Source organism: Drosophila teissieri, chromosome 3R (assembly GCF_016746235.2).
Source record: "Drosophila teissieri strain GT53w chromosome 3R, Prin_Dtei_1.1, whole genome shotgun sequence".
In the NCBI taxonomy this organism is placed as follows: domain Eukaryota; kingdom Metazoa; phylum Arthropoda; class Insecta; order Diptera; family Drosophilidae; genus Drosophila; species Drosophila teissieri.
The window spans coordinates 20112409-20135192 of NC_053032.1; the positions used below are offsets into that span (position 1 = coordinate 20112409).

General features: G+C 47.4%; 9 protein-coding genes across 13 annotated transcripts; 5 read left to right on the forward strand and 4 right to left on the reverse strand.

Annotated features, from left to right (window-relative positions):
• Positions 1–10: 10 nt before the first annotated feature.
• LOC122621314 (glycerol-3-phosphate acyltransferase 1, mitochondrial) lies at positions 11–7900 on the reverse strand. 2 transcript variants are annotated; one of them, XM_043799145.1, is made up of 8 exons: positions 7029–7900; positions 3548–3665; positions 2766–2930; positions 1714–2708; positions 1295–1599; positions 898–1235; positions 532–835; positions 12–467 (listed from the first exon to the last, which is right to left on the reverse strand). In XM_043799145.1, the coding sequence occupies exons 1-8, from the start codon at positions 7139–7141 to the stop codon at positions 259–261; spliced, it is 2547 nt and encodes an 848-aa protein (XP_043655080.1). In that variant the 5' UTR covers positions 7142–7900; the 3' UTR covers positions 12–258. The 2 variants fall into 2 exon arrangements, with proteins under 2 accessions (XP_043655081.1, XP_043655080.1); XM_043799146.1 differs by lacking the exons at positions 3548–3665; positions 7029–7900 and adding an exon at positions 3015–3145 and having other exon boundaries at positions 11–467.
• On the forward strand, positions 3672–7022 carry LOC122621318 (RING finger protein nenya). The gene has a single exon (XM_043799150.1). It carries the CDS (start codon positions 4719–4721, stop codon positions 5376–5378), a length of 660 nt encoding a protein of 219 aa, XP_043655085.1. The 5' UTR covers positions 3672–4718; the 3' UTR covers positions 5379–7022.
• Positions 7901–8190: 290 nt separating the features above from the next.
• Positions 8191–10401, reverse strand: LOC122621315 (60S ribosomal protein L4). Its single transcript, XM_043799147.1, has 4 exons — positions 10243–10401; positions 9855–10035; positions 9420–9790; positions 8191–8939 (listed from the first exon to the last, which is right to left on the reverse strand). Exons 1-4 carry the CDS (start codon positions 10243–10245, stop codon positions 8289–8291), a joined length of 1206 nt encoding a protein of 401 aa, XP_043655082.1. The 5' UTR covers positions 10246–10401; the 3' UTR covers positions 8191–8288.
• A 445-nt stretch (positions 10402–10846) lies between these two features.
• LOC122621317 (pre-mRNA-splicing factor SPF27) lies at positions 10847–12008 on the forward strand. The gene is made up of 2 exons (XM_043799149.1): positions 10847–11017; positions 11084–12008. Exons 1-2 carry the CDS (start codon positions 10943–10945, stop codon positions 11837–11839), a joined length of 831 nt encoding a protein of 276 aa, XP_043655084.1. The 5' UTR covers positions 10847–10942; the 3' UTR covers positions 11840–12008.
• A 54-nt stretch (positions 12009–12062) lies between these two features.
• On the forward strand, positions 12063–13314 carry LOC122621316 (protein FAM50 homolog). The gene has a single exon (XM_043799148.1). It carries the CDS (start codon positions 12145–12147, stop codon positions 13216–13218), a length of 1074 nt encoding a protein of 357 aa, XP_043655083.1. The 5' UTR covers positions 12063–12144; the 3' UTR covers positions 13219–13314.
• A 602-nt stretch (positions 13315–13916) lies between these two features.
• Positions 13917–15234, forward strand: LOC122619825 (zinc finger protein 354C). Its single transcript, XM_043797005.1, has one exon. It carries the CDS (start codon positions 14121–14123, stop codon positions 15144–15146), a length of 1026 nt encoding a protein of 341 aa, XP_043652940.1. The 5' UTR covers positions 13917–14120; the 3' UTR covers positions 15147–15234.
• On the reverse strand, positions 15163–16474 carry LOC122619824 (28S ribosomal protein S22, mitochondrial). The gene has a single exon (XM_043797004.1). It carries the CDS (start codon positions 16400–16402, stop codon positions 15221–15223), a length of 1182 nt encoding a protein of 393 aa, XP_043652939.1. The 5' UTR covers positions 16403–16474; the 3' UTR covers positions 15163–15220.
• A 508-nt stretch (positions 16475–16982) lies between these two features.
• Positions 16983–19960, forward strand: LOC122619123. The gene is made up of 5 exons (XM_043795860.1): positions 16983–17412; positions 17521–17791; positions 17850–17972; positions 18041–18202; positions 18256–19960. The coding sequence occupies exons 1-5, from the start codon at positions 17132–17134 to the stop codon at positions 19618–19620; spliced, it is 2202 nt and encodes a 733-aa protein (XP_043651795.1). The 5' UTR covers positions 16983–17131; the 3' UTR covers positions 19621–19960.
• LOC122619124 (nucleosome assembly protein 1-like 1) lies at positions 19830–21266 on the reverse strand. 4 transcript variants are annotated; one of them, XM_043795864.1, is made up of 6 exons: positions 21068–21266; positions 20843–21012; positions 20662–20785; positions 20374–20602; positions 20225–20301; positions 19830–20161 (listed from the first exon to the last, which is right to left on the reverse strand). In XM_043795864.1, exons 1-6 carry the CDS (start codon positions 21134–21136, stop codon positions 19976–19978), a joined length of 855 nt encoding a protein of 284 aa, XP_043651799.1. In that variant the 5' UTR covers positions 21137–21266; the 3' UTR covers positions 19830–19975. The 4 variants fall into 4 exon arrangements, with proteins under 4 accessions (XP_043651799.1, XP_043651797.1, XP_043651798.1 ...); XM_043795862.1 differs by having other exon boundaries at positions 20225–20316; positions 20843–21000; positions 21068–21265; XM_043795863.1 differs by having other exon boundaries at positions 20225–20304; positions 21068–21265.
• Positions 21267–22784: the final 1518 nt, after the last annotated feature.

Genomic DNA, 22784 nt, shown 5'->3' on the forward strand with positions numbered 1-22784 from the left:
ATCAATCAGTTCAGTATAGTTGATATTGTTTTCGCATATAGAAAAGGTTTTTTAAATTATACATTAGAAATTTGTTCATATTTCACTGTTTGTCGCTTAGTTACAGTAAAGCTAGCACTTTGGCATATATAAACTCGTATGACTATAAAACTAGACATATCTAAGTCTAAGATCTAGGAGTACGCACTTTAAACTTAAGTGGATATGCACTATACAAGGATAAAAAATGAGTGCCAAAAATAAAGCGAGTGCCCTTTGTTAAGGCGTTACAGTAAAGTAACCCGAGTTGAATTTTGGCACAATTGCGTCGATCTTCTTCACAATCGAGTTGAGCGACTCACGAGACATCTCGTAGAGCGTGTTGAGTGAGATCAGGCGCATGCCCTGCTGGTTGCACACCTCGATCACAGACCATTTCTCCAACAGTTTCAGGCAGTTGCGCACGGAGTCAGTTGATATGCTTTCAGCTGAAAGTAAGAATCATGCTCGATTGTATTAAGTGTAACTACTGATTCAAATAGCTCGTCTTACCATAGATGCAGCTGCCGCGCTTGACTTTACTGCTCAAATCATTGATCACAAAATTAATAAATTCAGACTCCAGCATGGAGTTTTTGTGCAGTATTTGCAGGGATTGCGCCACCGTCACATACGTCCAGGCGAAGGGCGCCAGCACCTCGCAAATGTAGCGCTGCTGCGCTAGGGTTTCGCTGGCGAACAACAGCTTGGGTTCATCAGCGTCGCCGTTGCGCACGTCGTCGTCCTCGTCAAGACAGTCGGCCAGGCTTTTGGCCAAGCGCCTGCACTCATCCGCATTCGGCACATCACCTTGCAGCTATTGAGCATTGAAATCGCATTATAATATAAAGGCAAAGTGGTTTTTATAATATACAATACCTTTTCGGGCAGAACGCATCCACTAATCAAGAGGTCGTCCAACTGTTTGTACAGCAAATGCTCCAGCACCTGAGTCGGTTTGTTCAAAATAAATTCGTAACGATAGATCTGGCAGTTTTCCAGAGCGGTGTCTATCAGCTTTTTGCGAGACACCGCGGCGTCTTTCTTGTTCTCCGTTTCCGGAAGCAGGGAGTGGAAGGTGGTCAACAGTATCGAACTGAGGGCGAAGTGCGGAGTCAGCATGTTCGAGTAGTAGGCCAGCTCAATAAAGCTTTCTACTGAATTTACAGCCTTAATCACTAAACGCCCATTCTCATCCCGGGTGCGAGTCACAAGACCTAGACAATTAAAATAAAATTAGCCAGGATACCAAACGAAAAATCGACGTTCAGACTACCTGAACCGAGTAGGTCACAGGCATATGCCACAATTTGCGAGGATTCCCCGGAAAAACCGATGTCCTTGCAACCCGATAACGAGTTTCGCAAGTCGTCCAGTGCCTCGGCCAGCATCTGCTCCTCAGCACCGTTCCTAAAGCGGGTGAGCAGCAAAAAGGCTAACGCATTGGTGGACATCACAGACGTGGCTGCGGCGGAGTCAAAGACCACCTGGCGCGAGATGCTCTCAATCAGATTGCGGTGTTCCTCGCACACAACATCGGTGCCGTACAAGGAGGAGGTGGACTGGTTGTGCTGCAGGACCCTGAGATAAAAGAGCAATTGGTATATATCAATATTGAAAAACGTACTCAAATTAACTACAAACGAAGCATTAATTTGAAACAGATGTCATGTCAAATCATCTTCAGCAGCCTACCTGGCAGATGGTTTGTAGACCTTAGAATTGCTGCCGTCCTCTCGGGCTATCTTGTTGTAAGAGCTGACTAGCTCACGTATCGAGTAGGGCTCGTTAAAGTCGATGCGCATGAGTCCGTAGTTTGATTTAAGGGCCTTCCAAATGCCCGAGATGGCCTTGCCGAAAGACTCGGGTATTTTTTTTTCGCCCTTTTGCTCGCGCACAAAGTTTCCGTCGACGAGACGCTCGTAGTTCACGGAAACTGGTACCAGCAGTGCGTCTGGTATGCTGCCGTCCATGAAGGCGTTCACAATCACAGAGAGAATGCCGCCCTTGGGCATGCACGGCTTGCCAGTGCGCGTTCGTCCGCCCTCGATGAAGAACTCGACGTTGTGGCCCTGCTTCAAGGCGTGGGTGAGATACAGGTGTAGAGCAGCCCGATAAAGAACGTCCTTCTTGCCCTCCACAGGATCAATTTTGCGTTTGATGAAGAAGGCACCCAATCCACGTAAAAGTCCACCAAAGACGGGTATTTGCAGGTTGTTGCCAGCGGCCACCAACGGACTTCGTATATCGTTGTTCGTGAGTATCCACGTGACCATGATGTAGTCCAAATGGCTGCGATGCAGCGGCACAAAGATCAGCGGAGTGCCCGGCGATCGCTCAGTGGCTGTTTTGAGCATCTCGATCTGCTTCGTGTTCGTGACAACGCCGGAGAGGAAGCAGGGAAGCAACTTGTACAGGATCCAGGATGTGAAGGCCAACAAGCCGTTGTTCAGGGTGGAGCCCATGTCCTTCAGTATGCTAATGGCGCGCTGCTCCTGCTTACGCAGAATAGCCTGGTAGGATATGCCCCTTTTCTCGTCCTCCTCCTCCTGCGACTCCTGATCACCGCTAGCACTGCGCGTGAGCAGACGATGGCCATTTTTAGCGTACCTCTGCTCCCTCAGCGTCTGCTCGGCGGCCTGTTTAATTGCGTGCTTCAGAACAGCATCGTTGTGCACGATCTCGGTGACCTGATGGATACAGGTCAAAATAAGTACGGGTTTTATGAGCTTTAAGGGGTCACCCACCTGTCGGTACTCGAACTTCTCGCTGCGCACTACCTGGGCAACATATGGGAAGAGCACGCCCCAGTCGAACAGCTTCTTGAAAGGCTTCTGACCCGACTGCGGGGTCAGCTCCAACATATTCTGCGTCCCGATGCCATGAGCCACCGAATTTTGCGTCTTGGGCTCCTGCAAAGAAACGATCGGAACGATTCTGTGATTGTGATGCAACGGACATGCATATAGACGTCATGTAGATGGCTCAATCGGTACCTCGAACCAGCCGCGAGCGTGAAACTCCTTCAGGGTCATTATAGCTACGAGATTCTACTGTTCTACAGCGCTTTCCAATTGTTAATTCAGAATATACGCATTTCCATGCGCCCGGCTTTTTTCGCAGGAAATCGACGGCCGATAGGTCCTGCTCAGCTTTCAGGATTGTTATCGATTGGCAGGACGAGGTGGCAACGCCGCGAGTACTCTAATTCAAATAGTGCAAACTTTGGGAAAACCCTTTTTTTTAAATTTTAAGCATAGTTACATCTTTTAATTATATAGAGCGATAGAGTTAGGAACCAATGTTATTAACATAAATAAATGTAATTAAGTTCAGTTTTGGCAACTAAATTTATCACTTTATGGACCTTGACTGAATTGCAATACGGACACGGTATTTACAATTCATTGAGTGGAAATGTTTGCTTATCTGCGATAATAGACACTCCCTGCAATTGCGTCACGGCATGTACTATGTGATGGGGTTAATGTTAATGGAGGATGGGTGCCTGATAGGCGGGAAAACTTACATTGGATGATCGCAAAGTGACCAGGAGATCGCTGCGTATGGTGTTGATCTTGCTGAGGTAGCTCGTCCGGTAGCTCAGATTCAGATTGGGAAACAGGCCAGCGATGATTACCGGTGCCCTGCAATCATAATCGGATCGGGATGGCGTTACAATCAATCATTATCAATAAATAAAATATCAGCAATGCGGGTGGTGCTGCAATCAAATCAGAAGCACGCAATTAACAATACAACACCTCTTCGATTATTATTCGGCTACTTGAGCGGTCGACAGTCCAACTTCGCCAGAGTTCATTAGCCCAACGCGCAGTCATCAGCGTGTATATATTTTTATATGGAAAGTGGTGTATGTTTTTAAGTAGTGCCGCTATTGATAAGTGTTTAGTTGTTCATAAAATATGGCGCAGAATTGAACTTTGAGCGCGCTTTGTATGGCTCTACATACAATTGTATCATCATATTCGCTTGAAAATCAGCTGACATGTTCAGAGGCTAAACATTTTCTCGCTACTGTGTAGAAAACAACCTTTCTCAAATGCTATATGACGAACTTTCTGGCAGTTTGCTTATAATTCCAAATATTTTTCTAAGTTATTTGAATACTAAAAGGAAGGCGTTAATTGGCTTTTAATCTTTACGTGAACTTGAAACTGAAACCATATTACAACTATCAAACCCAGGCGGATACCTAAGTAAACAATATAAAATAAATTACATAAGTGTTCGCTTTTAAGTTCGCATTACGTTGAAAAGCACGTTTTCCTCTCATCAAGGTTTTAAATACCCCAATCTATTTACGCTGAATTATTTTGTCACGAAACCATTTCTTGATTAGACGACTACTCAATTGCAAAGAGAATATGTAAACAAAACACACCATTTATACGCTTTAGAATAGGAATTTATGAAATTTTGGATTCGAAATCCAAATTCGTATTGCTATTAAGCATAAACTAAACAATGAAAGCCGTGTTTCCTGCACTTTTCAAAGCAATAGTTCACTCTCAACAGTGTTCACTGCATTTTAATCAGGGGATAGTGCTGCCAGACGCGCAGCCGCCGAAGTGGCCAGACTGGAAAGGATAAAAACCGTTAGATTACAGACGCTCAAAAGCAGCTGATAAAAGTTCAACAAACTCCGAGTTTACAGACCAAAACAATAGTGTTTCGTAATGTTTCGAATCCACTGCAACAAGTGTTTTCGACGCCGCAACGTTGAGCCAACGGTGATCTTCCACATGACTCAGTGCCAGCACGTCATTTGTGCCTCCTGTCTGACCGAATCCTCGCCAGAAAAGAAGTGCCCAGTGTGCAAGCGGGATCTGCGAACAGTCCCGATCGACAGGAACTTGCCTCCCAACGTGGCCAACTACTTCGAGGATCCGCTTCGATTCCAGCAGCTCTACCGCAAGGTCAGCAAGTTCCAGGACGACCAGCGAGCATCGGACAACCTGGGATTCTATCGCCAGATGCAGGAGCACGAGAAAAACGAGCGCCGCCTAAAGGGCTTCTGCAAGATGGAGGCGCAGTTCAACCAGCAGATCCAAAAGGAGAAGGAACGGATCGCCGAGCTTCGCGCGTACATAAAGTACCACGAGGAGCAAGGTCTCAAGAAGCAGCCACATGCCACCGAAGCTGAGAAGCCCTGGAGCCACCTATCAGGTCGCCCCCGCCCACGGACACCCTCTGTAAGCACATCGGATAATACCCAGTCGGATGAGCACATGGCGACCTTCTGTCTAGACTCGGACATGGATTCCCTTGAGGAGGACGAAACCCACCAATCCGACAAGAAAACCTTCAACGGCGATATGAAAGATTTTCAAATTTAATCACATCTTTCTACAAATCGAGATGTGTATGTACAGTCAAATTCATTCATTCTTAAGATCAATGTTTAACCAATACAGTGTAAGACCTTTATATGTAGGAAGTGCTTCATTCATTCATTCTTAAGATCAATGTTTAACCAATACAGTGTAAGTAAGACCTTTATATGTACAAAGTGCCTAAGTAATAATATTAAAATAAGTTTCAGCTGGAAAACTTTAGGCAAAGATCGTTGGGACCATAGCGTTAATTTAAATCCAGTATAAGCAATCTATATGCTAATCTTTAAGTGGGTTTTTGCAATCATCTCGAGGTGTGGAAAATTTCGCGGCCTATCCCAAAATCGAGATCGAATGTGTTGTATGGAGGTCTAGGACAAGTGGATTCCCGCATTGGATTATTTACCTTTATTGCCCAGCGATACGAGATGAATGTCACGCTTTCTTTGTGGCCCCCAAGCTGCTCGAAATCCAGCGAGATTACGAGAATAGCCATTGTGAAATCTTAATCAGATAATTGGGTACAAATTTAACAGCGGCAATCGTTCCGATAATTGTTGCCAAGAATGATTGGCGAGCGAAATGTGGGTGGTGGGGGTTTCGGTGGTTATCACTGCGAGTGCACCATCGCAAATTGCGCCTTGCAAAGAGAGTGCTCTATGGGAAGTAGGCGGTGGAAAGGGGAGCTGCTGGGGGCGGGAGAAAGTGTTGTGCCGGAGTAAACAACACTATTGACGCCCGGTGACGTCAATCGACGACCGATGACCCAGGGCAGCCTCCCAGCGTAGGTTAGCACGTGGATGATAGGCGGAAGTCTAGCAATTTGCATTCCACAGAGGGCCAACTGGACAAAGGGGCATTGTGAGTCATGGCCAATGGAGCAACCACCTGTTGTGCGATCGAAACCAAAACAAAACATAACTACGGTGGAACATCTATAAAGGAAACCACTATGTATGCATACTGTAAACTGCGTTACATCGCATTCGAAATGAAAGGTTTATCGCTTTATGTCAGTGATTGGAAATAACTTGATTTTGTTTCAAAGGCAATACAAAGTATTTCTTATCAAGAAAGGTTGTTTTCTAATTATAAAACTATAAGTAGAATCATTAGAGAAAGCAGAAATTATCAGTTATATATCTCATCAAATTTTGTCAAAACAAATATCTTATCAGCTTATCAGAATCATAAGTGTGCACTCAAATTTAATCCTAATCTATAAAGAATATACAAATAATTGATTTTATACATCTTTGTTATTTATGAAGTTGAACTTTGAACCATATTTTCATGCCAATAGTAGGCAATTAAACTAATCTAAGCCGTAAAAGTTTAAGCCAAATGAACAGCCCATGTAGATAAGGAAAAATCCCCAATTGACGACCCAACGAAACTGGGGAAAACTTCTGAGCTATGAGCCTCTTACTTAGGCAAGCTCCACTGTTGTTCATTTAGCATGCATTGGATAACTTGCGAGTGCGCCTCTAAAAATAACGGCGCTTCTTCCTCGCCAGCGTTACTTGAACTTGGAGGTTGGGGGCGATACCCACACTATCGGAACCATCCACACCACTTGCGATACGTACAGATAGGTGCTCGGCTCGGCTGATGGGATTTATTTGGCTTCCATCTGCGCCCATTTGCACTCACCTCGTCTTGGCGAATATGTAGTAGACAATAAGGGCGACTGATGCAATCTCGATGCCGCCGAGCAAAGAAATCTCGGCGACGCGCTGGGCAAAGTTCAGGACGGTCGTCAACATGTTGATGGTGGCTCGGCGATGATTATGCTGCGACCTGGACCCGGGGACTGGATCGGATCGGATCGGATGGGCTGGACAGCAGTGGCACGGTGCTACTAGTCAGTGGGATGGGTACAGTGATGCTCCGGCATCAGCCGGCAGCCTAGTGATCGGAAGTGGTCTCGGAAACGTACCGACCCCGACGATTAAACAACGCGAGACTAATCAGACGCGAGAGCGACCCTTTTGGTGGCAGCGGCCACTACTACTGCACTGCCATCCACTGTGGTGGCAAAAAAATATGAAAAATGGTGGAGGAGATGGAGATGATGGACGCGCATCGAAACGCTCCGCTCCAGCGTTCTCTCTTCGGGATGCTGATGGCGCTCTCGCTCTTCTGACCGATCGGTGGTGGCTATATGGTATTGCGTTCTACCCAATATAACCAGACATCGGTAGCGACCCGCACATAGAAAAATATCGTATGATCCGAGGTTTGAGATTTTGCGCGAGATAGCATCTACACTTTTTTGGCAAGCCCAGCTACACTCGTGCCGTACAGCTATAAAGTGGGTTCGAAACCGGTTTATTGCTATAAAACCGTCGCGCAATTACATCGGTTAATTGAATCAAATATATATCCTTTATTCTGGCGCTGCCGCCCGTCTTTGTTTCCCTTTTCCTTTTATTCGCCGCACCACAGAGGGATTCTGATTCGGTTCACTCGGTATTCGCGCGATACGCAGAACCGCGCCAGTCGACCGTTCGCAGTGGAATAAGAGCGGCGACGACGCTCGACGTTTAATTAAATGCCAATTAACGTGTGACAATAAGTGTATGTGCGGCCCATGGATGTGCGAACGTGTACGAAGACCAAGATCGGCGGCAGCACGACGATAACGAAAGCTACAGCCGCCACATCTGCTGTTATCAGCGCGAGCGGGAGTAGTGTGAGGTATGGTCTGGGTCTGGTATGGTATGGTGAATGATAAGGGAGGATCGCTGCCTCGGGCAAGACGACCAAAAAGAGAGCCAACTAAATGTGCCTAAGACTAAGAGTTTAATGAGCATTACTGTCGCACTCTATGTATTATGAATAAAATTCATACAACGTTTGTGGTTTATTATAATATAAAAGTGTGTCAGCTCTACTCTGGGGAAAGTAAGTTTACTTCTTGGCCGCTGGCTTCTTGGGGGCGACCTTCTTCTTGCGGGCGGCGAGCAGCTTGGCGCGGTTGGCCGCAGCCTTGGTGGCCACATTGGCGAAGTGGGACTTGGCCAGCTCGACGTTCTGCTTCTTGGCCTTGGCCAGCACCTTGGCCACGGTGCGCTTCTCGGCGGCGAGGGCGGCACGACGCTTGAGGACCTCGGCGTATGGGTTCAGCTTGATCAACTGGCGCACGTTGGTCAGGGGGTTCAGGCGGCGCACGCTGCGGAACACACGCTTGCGGGGATCGCGCAACACCTTGCGGATCTCCTCAGACTTGAGCAGACGCGACAGATCGGTGTTGGCCATCTTGGGCTGGGGCAGGTTGTAGCCCTTCTTCAAGGTCGATGGCTTCTTCCAGGTGCCGAACAGATCGTTCAGGCGGGCGAAGGCCGACTCGGTCCAGATGACGAAGCGACCGACATGACCGCCGGGGGCCAGCTTCAGCAGATTGAGCTTGTCCACGTTGATGGTCTCAATGCCGGGGATGTTGCGGAAGGCCTTGCGCAGACCCTCATCCTTGTCGTAGACCACCAGGGGACCACGCCGAGCGATGCGGCGACGGTCGCGCATGGTACCACGGCCAGCACGGAAACGCTGCGACTTGTACACCTGCGGAATAATGAGGAAATAAGTTAATGTTGAGCATATTTCAGGAATTAGGAAACAGAGTTCTTAGCAAATTTATGCAATCTATCTAAAAGAAAAATTTGATTGAAATGGTTCAAAAGATGTAGCTCTTCCGTTACCACGATGGAAGCCGTGAAACAAGTTTCAATCGTAACGCCTAGTAGAGCATTTAATCTGGCAACGCAGGATATCCTTGCAAGCGTCTGACCACCAGTAGAGTAGCCAGTTGCTTACACGCTGCCGAGTAAGATCTAACCATCCCAAATTTAGGAAGCTAATAAAAAGATAGTACGTAACAATAAACCATCACAACTCCACGTTTTGTTAGACAAAAATGTTGAATCACGCTGGTTTTTTAATTTGCTACGGCCATATACGCAAGGTTAATGGGTATAAGCTTTCGCAAAGTGGCCTAACATCTTCTTTGGATTCAGTTTCTAAAACGTGTCTAAGGTTACCCACCTTCTGGATGTCAGCCCAGATCTTCAGGCGACGCAGGAAGATGACAGCCTGCTTGGTCTTCTGGACCTTCTGCACCTCATCGGAAACGACCAGGGGGAACTCGGAGACGCCGTCGATGACATGGCCCTTGGACTGGACCAGAGCGGGCACTCCGGAGGCGGCGATGGCCGACACCAGGGCGTAGCGACGCTGGTTGACATTCACCTTGCGGTGCCAGCGACGGAAGGTCTTGGTGGGGGCGAACATGCGTCCACCACGGCACATGTTGCCGAAGGCACCCTGGCCGGAACGGTGAGTACCGCCACCGCGCACACGGGGAATACGGGCCACAGCACGTCCGGTACCCCAGGACTCGGCGGAGGTCTGGTGACCTGCAAATAGGAATTCAAACGGGTTAGACTCACACAAATAAGGAGTTATTCACAGATTACTCACCAGCCAGCTCGCTGACGGCGTAGGCCTGTCGGTTGTTGCGGCGGAGCAGCTGGTGAACCTCGTTGACCACATCCGGACGGATGGGCGCCTTGAACACTGCCGGCAGGCAGATGTTCTTGTCCTTGGCTGGCTCGTTCTTTTCCGTGTACACGGAGACCAATGGCCTGGCGTTGCCTAAGCTCTGAAATTGGATATGGAATTCGAGTTTAGTTCACTGCTCACTGATCACATCACAAAACACAACAACCGCATTTCGCCACCGCCGCACATTCCAAACACGTGGAGGTTAGGGCGACACTTTTACACTATTTTCGCGTCGTTTCGTGTGTTAAATCCAATGCTTTGGCGTCGGAGGCGGTTGCGGAGTGCATTGGGCGTCGTTTCTCACCATTTTCGTTGATTTTCAAACCCAATGAAAGGTGTTAAATATTCTGCAAACGCAGATACCGTCCTCTTTTTATTAAGAAGAACGAAGAAAGAAAGAGAGCTGCCGGAAATGGCCGCCAATCGCGTTCCAAGGCGCAGGGTTGCATTTGCTAACAGCGGCAAGTGTCAAGTTAGCAGGCTGCCTTTGACGTTGACCAACACTTTTAGCGATTTTTATCCCTGTAAGACAAATTTTTGTTTATATACTCGTAATTATTTGAACTATATAACAAACCTTAATTATGATACTATTAGGTATACTATGGTGATACTATACATTTCTACTTTATTGAGTTAATTGATTAAGTACCATTTAATTTTATAAGAACAGAAATATACTTATAAAATTCAACAGAATCATATTTAAATCATTCAAGACGAAATACTATATTTACAAATTATTTAATAAATGAACTTCCCCAATATTTGTTGCTAAATTAATAATGCTGATTTTGTTGCTTAAACTTTCAAGTAAGAGTTAAATCCTAATAATTAAAAATAAAAACTGTTGGTTGCTGATAAATAACCGAATTCTGTTACCAAACATTTTAACTTATTATAGCTATAAAATAGCTTAAGCTGTAACGCTACTGCGAAGCGGCGATTGTTTTTGTTTACTTGCGGAAAAAACTGTGTAAAAACTTTAAAATTAATAATAAATAATGGCTGGCGAGGTTATTGTGGATGCTTTGCCCTACATAGACCACGGATACGATGATGTGGGGGTCCGGGAATCGGTAAATATATGAAAATACACGTTTCACGTAGAAACACACATTTAATGACATGTTATATTTCCCAAGGCGCTCGCCATGGTGGAAGAGGAATGCCGGCGTTATCGGCCCACCAAAAACTACCTAGACCATCTGCCACTGCCCGCCAGCTCGCCCTTTGAGACTCCCCTGATGGTCAACGAGTTCGAGCGCATCCAGAACCGCCTGCCCATGGAGACGCTCTCCATGAAGCGCTACGAACTGCCCCCGCCGCCATCTGGCAAACTATCCGAGGTGTCCGCCTGGCAGGAGTCCATCGAGAACTCCATGGCTCAGCTGGAGCACCAGTGGGTGCGCTCCCTCAACCTGGAACTGATGCTCGACTACGGCACGGAGGCATGGAAGTCCTACCTGGAGGTCTTCACTGCCATGCAGGCGAAGGCCCAGCTTCAGCTGCAGCAGCTGAAGAAGGACATCCAGGACGTCAACTGGCAGCGAAAGCAGGCGCAAACGCAGGCCGGCGAGAGATTGCGCTCCCTGGAGGCCCACTGGGTGCTGCTCGTCTCTAAGAACTACGAAATCGAAACGGAATGCGTCGAGCTGGAGAAGCTCGTTCATGCCGCCCGCCAGCAGCTGCAGAGCATTGCCCCGCCACCCAGCGCAAATGACACGGCTCCCACGCCGGAGCACACGAATGGATTCGACCAGGACGACTTGGCCGAGAGCAACGGCAGTAGTTCCAGTAATCCGGATCAACCAGGCGAAGATGCAGCAGAGGCCGATGGTGAAAGCAAGGAGGAGGACAAGCCCGAGGCCCAGGAGGAATCCTCCAATGAGTCAACGTAAATTTAGTAAACTAAGCGAGTCCGATAAACAAGTTAAAGAAAGAGGATACACAAAATATACAGCTTATATACAAAATTGAAGATCTTTATTGTCGTAGTGGCTGCTACAATCTTTATTTAATTTAAAAAAATTATATTAATAAAAACATTTCCATTTGGTATGGCAGTAATTTCTGATGGATATTTTTTACCCGCAGAGTAGTATTTTTCAATGTTGCTGCCACGGTCACACCAATTGGATGTTTACAAATTTTGGTCGTGAATTAAGTAAAAGCAAATATATAGAATATATAAAAAACAGTAAGGATGGCCCACTACAAAGGAGCCGCCAGCGAGGCGGGCCGTGCCGCCCAGCTGATGAAGAAGCGGGAGATCCAGCAGCAGGAGATTGAGTTCCGCAAAAAGAAGATCGAGGAGGAGCTGAAGCTGGACAAGATTGAGAACAAGTTTGCCACCCACTACGATGCCGTGGAGCAGCAGCTTAAGTCCTCGACCATTGGCCTGGTCACCCTGGACGAGATGAAGGCCAAGCAGGAGGACATAGTGCGGGAACGGGAAAAGAAGCTAGCCCAAAAGAAGGACGAAAAGGATCGAGAAAAGCAGCGCGCCCTGGAGGCCATTCAGGCGGAGAAGAACAAGCAGAAGCGACAGATTCAAGCGCTGTCCTTTAACCTGGACGAAGACGAGGAGGAGGGGGACGACGAGGATCACGACGACGTGCAGGTGAAGATTAAACAGGAGGAGAAGGCCAAGCCCAAGTGGACGGAGATCAAGGAAGAGATACTGCCCATAAAGAAAAAGAAAATCTGCAAGAATCCCGACGTGGACACCTCCTTCCTGCCCGATCGCGAACGTGAGGAGCAGGAGAACAGGCTGCGCGAGCAGCTGCGTCAGGAATGGGTAATGCAGCAGGCGGAACTGAAGGACGAGGACATCTCTATCACGTTCAGCTACTGGGATGGCTCAGGCCATCGACGGAACGTCTTAATGAAGAAGGGCAACTCCATCTACCAGTTTCTGCAAAAGTGCCTGGAGCTGCTGCGCAAGGAGTTCATCGAACTCAAGACCGTCATGGCCGACCAGCTGATGTACGTCAAGGAGGATCTAATCCTTCCGCACCACTACTCCTTCTACGACTTCATCGTGACCAAGGCTCGCGGCAAATCCGGTCCCCTCTTCCAGTTCGATGTGCACGACGATGTGCGCATGATCAGTGACGCCTCCGTGGAGAAGGAGGAGTCCCATGCGGGAAAGGTGCTCCTCCGCTCCTGGTACGAACGCAACAAGCACATCTTCCCGGCCAGCCGATGGGAGCCCTACGATCCCACCAAGTCCTACGACAAGTACACCATCAAGGACAAGGATAAGAGCAAAAAGTAGTCCTTTACCTTAATAATTGTACAATAAAATAAGGATTGATTTAATACCTCTCAAGAAAAAATAAGAATATATGTTTTATTCCACCAGATCTACAATCAGTTCAAATAAACAATCTTTATAGGAATAAATCAAATAACATGAATTGACACTCCACTGAAACATAAAAAATGAAAGATATTTATACATAATTGTTTATTTATTTATTTAGGTAACTAAGAACTAGGCGCATTAGCAGCTAGGGCCTTCAGCTCGTCTCGGTCGACAATGGTTTATACGGAGAGAGAGGAAAACTATAGTTGTATATTTTATGCATTAGGTTGGAGTTTAGCAAAAAGGTTAAAATTTTGCTATCGTTTGTTGTTTGTTTATTTAAATTTGCAATTAATTACAAAAATCAGAAATACTTCAACGTTTTTTCTTTTCTGAATACCCCTAATTATTTTAACAAATTTCAAATTGTAGATAAAAGCGTGAATGACACTGATAACTGTTAACATTTCATGCAACCCCTAACAGCACGTGTGGCTGTACAAATTTCAGAACGAATCTAAATTTATATTAGCCTGCAAAAATAAAAAAAAAACCACACTTAATTCCATCTATTCATTGTACTTATTGAAAAATAATCTTTAACATTTTCTGAAAAAAAAATTTCTTCATATGCCAACAATTATAATAGTTTTACAAGAAGTCAGATGTGGCGGGAAAAAAGACAACTCGCCAGCACTAATAGCAACACACATTTTTTTTTGCCCGCAAACGGCGCGTCTTTTTATAAAAACGAAGCTTAGATTAGTACGAACAATGGCTAAATAAGGATCGAAGTAAAATGCGAATTCCCATATGGGTCAGCTATCGATCAGCGGAACGTTTAATGTCATTTGTTAACCTCGAGCAGGAAAATGCATCCGGCGCAGCCGTCAATGGTGGTACATACCAGTAAAGCGGTGTCCGCCGGAAAACATATGCGCCACGGGCCCGTCCGACTGAAGCCCATCTCAGTGCCGGTCTTCGAGCTGCCGGAGTACGTGTGCGTGGAGACCAAGTGGGTGACACGTACATACGCGATGGAGAATGGCATTCCAGTGGAGGGACTGCATGACCCGATCACCAATGGTGTGGCTACAGAAGCCCCCAAGAAATCCGCGCAGCAGGAGAGACTTAACGAAGTCACTGGAATGTTTGCGAGCGAGGCGTCAGCTCCGAGCAGAGAACGCGGCATTCAAACAGAAGATACGGGCACTAAGGACGTGGGCATTCAGTGCCGTCGCGATTCGGAGGAGTGGAATCTTCCAGAGGATCGGCCAAAGGATACCACTTCTGAATCCTCCGACTCCGACGAGTTCCTCACATACGTCAGCGAGAACACGAGCATGTTTCCCAACGGCATGTTGGAGTGCATGGTGTGCGGCGATATAGCCAATACCTTGCTGGAGCATCAGGCTCACATGACGGTGCACTTTGGACCAGGTGCCCTGTGCTTTAACTGCGGCCAGCGTCTGGACCACAAGAACCTAATGAAGCGTCACAGTCTGAGCTGTCCCGCTCTGGCGCCCAGAAAGTCATCCATGCTCTTTAAATGCCCCCACCTCCTTTGCAATGCCATGTGCCACTCGGAGATGCAGTTGCTCCAGCACCTGAAGAACCATATCGACAGGAAGTGCTACAGATGTCTCCAGTGCAAGCGTTACTTTAACACCACTACCTCCTTGTTGGTACATCGAAAAATAGAGCAGAGTTGTACCAAGGCGAAAGCTGTCGCCCTCTTTCGGAGACACTATCGTCTGCCCAAGGGTAGATGTGATCCCAGACGTTGCTCAGTTTGTTTAAAGCGTTTCAGCAGCGAGAGGGTATGCCTGCGGCACCGGAGAAAGTGCATCCTCGGCCATTACAGACGGCTGTCTAAGGTCCTCTTTAAGGAGTTATGAATAGGTTATACAAATCTTGACCTAGTTGGTATTTATTAGTTGATAGAAATCGATAACAATAAAGCGAAAAAATCCTACGAAGCCTGTACGCCGTGAGCCTTCTTCAATCCCTGGAACAGCAACAGTTTCTCCCGGTTAACTTCCTTAAGCGTCTGCACTGCCAGCTCCAGCTGCACCTTCTTCAGCGAATGTTCGCTGGCAATGTATTGCTCAATGAACTTCAGACTGATCTCATCGGCGGCAAAATCAGACTCCGTCTTGCCAATGGCCGTATGGATCTCCTGCTCAATGTTTTGCTTATCATCCTGTCGCCGGAAGACACTTCTTAGCTCCGACAGAGCACTTTCCGCTGGCGTGGGATGCAGTTTGTCCAGTTCGGTCAGTGTTGACTGATATTCCACTGGGATGCTGTGTAGCTTGTAGCTCAGGGCAATCAACTCAACGGCATTGTGCAGATAATCCCGACGGATCATGTCGTACAGCAGATCGTCGATGCAGCGGTGCCAGGCGTAGAAGAAGGCCATGGGTCCAAAGTGGCGGGTGGAGCGCAAAAGATCAAACTGCTTGGACTCGTTTAGATGCTCAAACACACGCGCTGAAATGTTGTGGAACTCTGGCTCATGTGGTTCGTACTGCACCAAAAGGCGATCCAGGATGAACTCGTACTTGTGCTCCGTCAGGCACTTGGCCAGCAGTTCCTCCAGCGCGAACATGCGTGGAGTATATGATTGGCGACCCTCTAGCGGGAAATACAACTGGTTCATGCGCTTGGTGGTGTCCAGAGTGGCGTAGGCCAAGGTTCCGTCCGTCTCGCGGACAAATACCTTGCGCTCCGACTGCCGTCGACCGAAGGTGATATCCGTAAATACGAACTTGGAGTTGGCAAAGTCCTTCAACGCCGGATCCTTGGCTATCACCCGCTCCACATCCTTTTTGATCTGCACAATGGGTGGCATTCGGAGCATGTGCTGAGCCCGCACCACCAAGTCCTGGAACTCGTTGTCCAGCTGCTCGTTGCTCATGAACTTCGTCTCGCTGCTGTTGTCCGGCACCGTACGCTCCCGATACACCTTGTCCAAGTTCAGTTGCGTCATGGACTGGAGCAGCCGCTGGGTTTCGGCATCCGTGAAGAGCGGCTGCGGATCCCGCTCGTACTGCAGGGCGGAGGGCTTGGTGGGCGCCGAGGACACCTGGCGGATGGCTTGGCGCACTCCTTGGAGGCCATTCAGCTGGCGCAGGCTCCGCAGCAAGTGCATTTTCAGTTAGAAAATCCGGCACAAAAATACACGAGACGGGTCCAGAAATTAGTGATGGCAGCGCACAGTTTTCCAACACTGCTTGCTAGCGATGATTTAAATTTAAGCATTATTTTTAATGAATTACATTTAATGTGTTTATTTTATTTGTATGGTATACACATTTTAAAACGCACATTCATAATATGCAGTATTTATTAATTTCACTAGCAAAACTGAAATCTTATTATCTACATAAGAATAAATCAGTTATTAACTCTTGATATTATTCCCATATCACCGGATGACTTATAAATAATATGCATTATTTCAAACTTTTATTTGCAAAATACCTTACTATCTACATTAAAATAAATTTATTATTAACTACCTGATATTATTCCCTTTTTTCGGAATGACCATTAGCAATTTTCATGGTATAACTATGAGCAATAGCAGCTCAGGCTACCGCTTGTTTCCAATGATAGGAGCAATTGCTTTTTGTGCCAAATTATAATAATTAAGAATTAAAAGACTTCTAATATCTGTAAATAAAAACGGACACTAAAAACTCCCTAGAAATTGGAATAACAACAGTTAGTAAAGCCAGTGGTCTTACCTTCGCTAAGCGAATACCCCTACCAACGGTTTATCTCGTGATCTGAATGCGGTCACACTGGCTACTAGCATTTTAGCTGGAAAAAAAGCTGCAGGCGAAAATTGGCAATAAAGTGCAGGAGCAGCCCAAGCATGGAACAGGCCGAAGTGGTCAGTGCGTGCCTTGCAGCGCCTAAGCGCCGCTTCCCGGCCAACGAGCGTTGTGGGCGGGAGTCAGCCGCCACGCCCCAGCAGCCACCGCTACCGCAAATCCCGGCCGAAGAGGAGCCGCAGATGAAACAGCGCAAAAAGGAACAAGAGCAGGAAGAGAACCTCGTCCGGGATACGGAGCGTAACCTCCTGGACTTCTGCGATGAGCTGCTCTTCGAGATCTTCCAGTACCTGGACACTTCCTCCATTATGGCGGTGATGCAGTAAGTAGTAGCCCGCAATCAGCTGCTCACTTCACTAGGCCGATGAGATTTCTACAATGTTCTCTGCCCATAAAGTTTTCTTAGTAATAATATTCCGTAATCTTCTAGTTGCTCGCCGCGCTTGGAAAACCTCCTACTGGACCATCGCTTCTACCACCACATAGACCTAAGCAACGGGCCACTGCCCATGGGCATTCTAGAAGAGATTCTTGGACGAGCCAACGAAAAGACACACACTATCAAAATCTGCGGACCACCATCCTCGCAGCATGTAGCCGGCGAGTTCCGGCAGTTCACCCAAACCCTAAGCTCCGTATTTCCCAAGGTTGTCCAGCTAAAAGTGCTGGAGATGCAGGGCGTCAGCCTGGACTTCGAATACGTGAGGGCTTTCATTTCTCGAGTGTCCTTGTAGTATCTCAATGTTTATGTTCTTTCAGATAGACATATCCGAGTTCCCGTCCACGCTGAAGCGCCTGAAGCTAAAGGACTGCAGCGTTAGGGTTTGCAACTCGAACAAAAGCATATTCCACTCTATAGAGCTGCATCTGGTGGATCTAGAGGTGAGTTTGTTTCAAACGCAATGAAGCGAGCGGCAGTCCAATTAATAACCTAACGCTGTTTTATCTAGGATCTCAGTATTGAGGACAACAGCTGGTTCGAGCCCTATTATATTATGGGTCTTTCGAAGCTACCTTCCCTGCGACGTCTTAGTCTCAAGGGCTGTCAGACGCTGTGCATGTTTGTGCCCTATGGCAGCATGGCGGCTCGTTTCGGTTTCAAAAAGCTAGAGGTTGGCATTAGTTTTATAAACGAGTATTATTTACAAAGAGCTATTTATTTCAGTCATTAGATCTTCGCCTGACGCCCATCAACAATTCAGATTTGCAGTGTTTCATCGCCATTGAGAACCTCAAGGAACTGCTGCTAGAGTCGCCACTCCTGCCCTCCGAACAAGCCGTTGCTGATAAAACCACCAACGGCAACGCCACTGACGAAGCTGCTTCCCAGCAGCCTGATTCACTGAAAGTGCTTAATGATGACGAGCCGTCCACATCGCGGGCCGCCATGGAGCATCTGCGTGCATGCAAGATTGCGTTCAATTCGGACAACTGCAACGAGAGAAAGGAGGAGCAGTCGCCGGTGCCGGAAGAGCCTCCTTCGAATAGCCAGGACCTGCAGGTGAAACGAGTCCGAACACCATCAGAATCCGATGATGAGGACACATCATCCACATCGGCCACCTCAGCTTCCTCGTCGGACAAATCCGAGGTTTCATCACCGCCCAGCAATGGTCATAACGGCGCTGCACCCTTGAGCTCACCAGTTTTGGTAATTTCATTGCGAGGTATGGGCGCAGATATGCCGCCACGTCCGCCTGCAGCCGATGCAGACAATCCCGAGGATGCCGGGCAGGATCCCGGATTGGATCCCAGACCCACGCCGCGCGCTTACATCTACATGCCCGACGCTATTGACACCTCGCGACAACAGCGAAATATTGTGGCCGTAATTGAACAGAGGGCGGAGCAACTCGGCCGCATGCGCGGTAACAATCCAGCTTGCAGTCATTTTCTACCGCGACGCGACCAGGTTATCTATGTCAATCAACAACGCTCACCCGCAATGAATGTTCTGTTGCCAACACGACGACACCGCACGCATCCGCGTCCGAACTACGATCAGGTGGTTCAGCATCCGATGTTTTGGAACATGCTTGACCCACTGGATCGTGACTATGCTCGCCGACTGCGCCACCGTCCGACGCCCTGTCAGACAGCACCTCAGTACTATGTCTCTGACCGGGCGATGTTCAGCTTTGGCCGAGCATCGCGACCGGTGCAACCGAACGTTGTCTGGATCCGGAATTTCAACCGCTCGCCAGACAACAGACTGGAGCGACTGTCGTTGCGAAACTACCATCTCATCACAAATCTTACCCTGGAGCACCTGGTGCAGTGTTCCCCCCATCTCGTGTATATCGATGTGAGTGGCACAAGCATCACGCTTCCGGCGGTTCGGCGCTTCAGAAGCTCCAAACCGGAGTGCGAAGTCGTCGCCAACCACTTGGAGGAGTATGAGAAACTTGGAGAGCAGGAGCCACAGGAAGAGGAGGATGATACGGTGGTGCTGTCTAACCAGGAGGATCCGCAGCACGACCAACAGCCACCGAAATCGCCACCGCCCTCGCAGGAGCTGGTGGCTCCTTAGAATATTGTTTGTAAAGAAGTGGGCCGTGCTGGATTAATTTTATTTAGAACGAAGACGACATGGCCAAGCCGATGAATCCACAACGCTGGCTACAAGCAAGTGCTGTAGCTCAGCCACCTAGTAATATACGCACACCGCACTGTAAAAATCCAAGAACCCCAGAATCACAATTCAATTCCTGTAGCTAGGCATTAAAGAACGCGCGATCCTTTTGGTAAATATGTATAATGAAATGCTTATTTGGTAGGTTTGTAGCATGTAAGGACAGGCCAATAATTTGGTTGTTCGGTGTGTCACGAGTTAAAAATGTATATAAATTATAAAAACGGTGTAAAACTGAGAACAGGCTTCATGTTTACTTGTCATTGTCATTCGACGATTCCTCCTCGCCATCCAAGTCGTCCTCGGTGTCGTCCGACTCTGTCTCCGAACCGCTGGAGCTCTGGCAATCTGCAATCTCGCCAGTGAAGAAGATCACCGCCTTGGGTATGACGCGCTCCTTGAGGTAGAAGCCCAGCTCAAAGTCGTTTTGCAGTATGGCCTGTGGGAGATGCATGTAAGTTCCCCAGTTTCTAGCAAACAGATCCCCAATCTCCGATCTTACATTGACATCACAGTAGTTGGCATCCTCGGTGTCGTCCGGCAGAAGGGGCGGCGAGAAAAAGTCAAAGAACGACGGCTCTTCTAGATGATTTTCTGGTCAATCAGTTGATTTAACTAACATATGAATGTCGGTTTATCCAGATAGCTTACCGTTCTTCGCCTGGTCCTTGGACGGCTTCCAGTTGATGACGCAGCCCTCGCACTTGAAGATCTCGGCGCCATCGTAGGCAAGCGGATCCTCCGGATCCGGTAGGCAGTTGAGGAAATATGTCTTGGTTAGCACCGTGTTGGTGAAGTGATCATTGGGATCGAAGTGGAACTCGATGTCAAACTTCACCACAGGATCGTTGTAGATCCGCGAACGGATGTCGCACAAGCACTGCGAGAAAAGTCACTACTTTATATTGAAACTCAGTAGGCGGTTCTATGACCCATTACCTCTAATATCTTCTCGTCCTTCTTGCTAATGAACTCTGTGTACGATGCTTTGAGGACCTTCAACCAGAAGTTGGGAACGCTCTGACTGGACTCCGTGTCTCCGTGGTTCTGCTTCCTAAACTCACTGCAGAATGGGGATTCTGGAATTAAGACCATTCTACCCATGCCATTTGTGACTTACTCTAGGATCTTCTTGCGCTTGTCGAAAATGATGTTGTGTTTATCCTCGTACTTCTTTTCCATGTTGTAAATGTCGCGTTGCAGAGCCACATCCAGATTGATGGTCTCCAAGTAGAGCTGCTTCAGGTCGGTAATGGTTTTCTTCTCATTCTCGGTGAACTTCAGATCCGTCTAAGTAAACACAGATCTGAACCTCTAACAAAATCGGGGAAAACCAATGACTTACAGTCGATTCCGGCTTCGGTGGAGCGGTGTATTTCACCCGAGGAGGGTTCCTGTTTCGCACAGTTTCCATTTATGGATCAACAAGATATTCAGGTGAAAAGTTAAAAAAAAAATATTATTTGTGGCGTTTTTTTTCAAGTATAATATTTGGTTGGGTGCGTTTTCGATGTGACTGCCGCCTTGGGAATGAGAAATAGCTCTCTGAGTTACCCAAAACTGCCAGCACAAAAAACAATGCCTACTTTTCACAAAAGTGCTGCTACAGCTCACTAGATGTACTTGATAACCTATTGAAAATGATGTAACTCCATTTGTACCCCCTCTTTTTGCCAAGTGCACAAGTCTTGTGGCATATTGTTATTGCTTTAAGAACCCTTTCGCTTTAGCTCGGCCATTGAGATGCAGGCCATGTTTATTGGCAATTTAACGCACATTTAATTCCTGCTGTTTTCCTGTTTATATATTTTTGGTTTCCCCAATTTTTTGTTTGCTTCCGCCAACTTTTCATTTGGCATGTAATTAAGTGTGGGCCAGATGCTTGGACTGGGTGGGCCCGGCCTAAGTGTATGCAAATCACGTGCTGAGTGCCGTGCCGCCAAGGGTTCAGGTTCAGCCATCGCCATCGCCATCGCCATCGCCGTCGTCATCGTCAACGCCATCGCCTCCTGGAGTCTGTTAAATGGACCGTGGACCCAGTTTCTGGGCTTTCGGAGAGAGTCCTGCGCCCGTTTTCGGTTGTCTTTTGTCGCTGGTTTTAATAATGTGGGCCAGGCTTAGTGCCATATGTCCGGCTGTGAAAAACAACAGAAACGTACAGCTAAAAAACAAAAAAAAAAAAAGAGTGAAATTGTCGCTTAGGCAAACATTTCAAAATGAAATTATGAGTGGGGCAGTGGCGGCGGGCGAAAAAAAAGTGTAAACAAATTTAGCCAAGCGGAAGTCCAGACACACACACACACTCTCCTTCACACACACATTCGCCGAGGGAAAGCCGCAGAGGAAGAGCGGGGGAAAATGGGGGATCGCATTGTTGTGCGCTGTTGAATGTTTGCTCACAAATACACATGGCACATAACACATGCCACATGTACGCATGCACTTGTCCAGTCTCCACAGGACATCCAGCCACCGCCACCACCACGGCCACCACTCGCACTCGCTGCTCTCATATTTGATATTATTAAATTTTTTCCCTAAATACCGCTGGGAAATTAAAAAGAAATCATAACGCAAATAGTGTAAGGCAGCCAGCCATCTGATGATGACGGCTCTGGCTGGCCAATTTCCAGATTTGTACGAGTGTATGCTTACACGGCGCGAAAGAATTGGTATACATTCAACATTATTAAAAAGGAAAGCATGCTAGTATCTCAGCAGAAGTGCAATATGCAAGATGGTTTATGATCTTAGGTAGAGATTGGTAATAGAAGGGCATTGAAGTATTAACTCTAATGAGATGGAAATCGATTAATAAGAACTAATTAAGATTTTCAATTTCAAAGTGACTAAGTCTTTAAGTGCACAACCATTTAAGCTATTCGGGCACTTTAAATTTACATTTCGGTCATTCAATTAGGAGGTGCATAAAATTTAGCTACATAAGTAATGGAGCAGCCTCATCATCATCATCATCGGCATCATTTGGAGGAGTATGGTCCCCCATGGCCATCACCCACGTGATTGCCGCTCGTCGGAGGTCGCCAGTGCCGGGAGCGTCA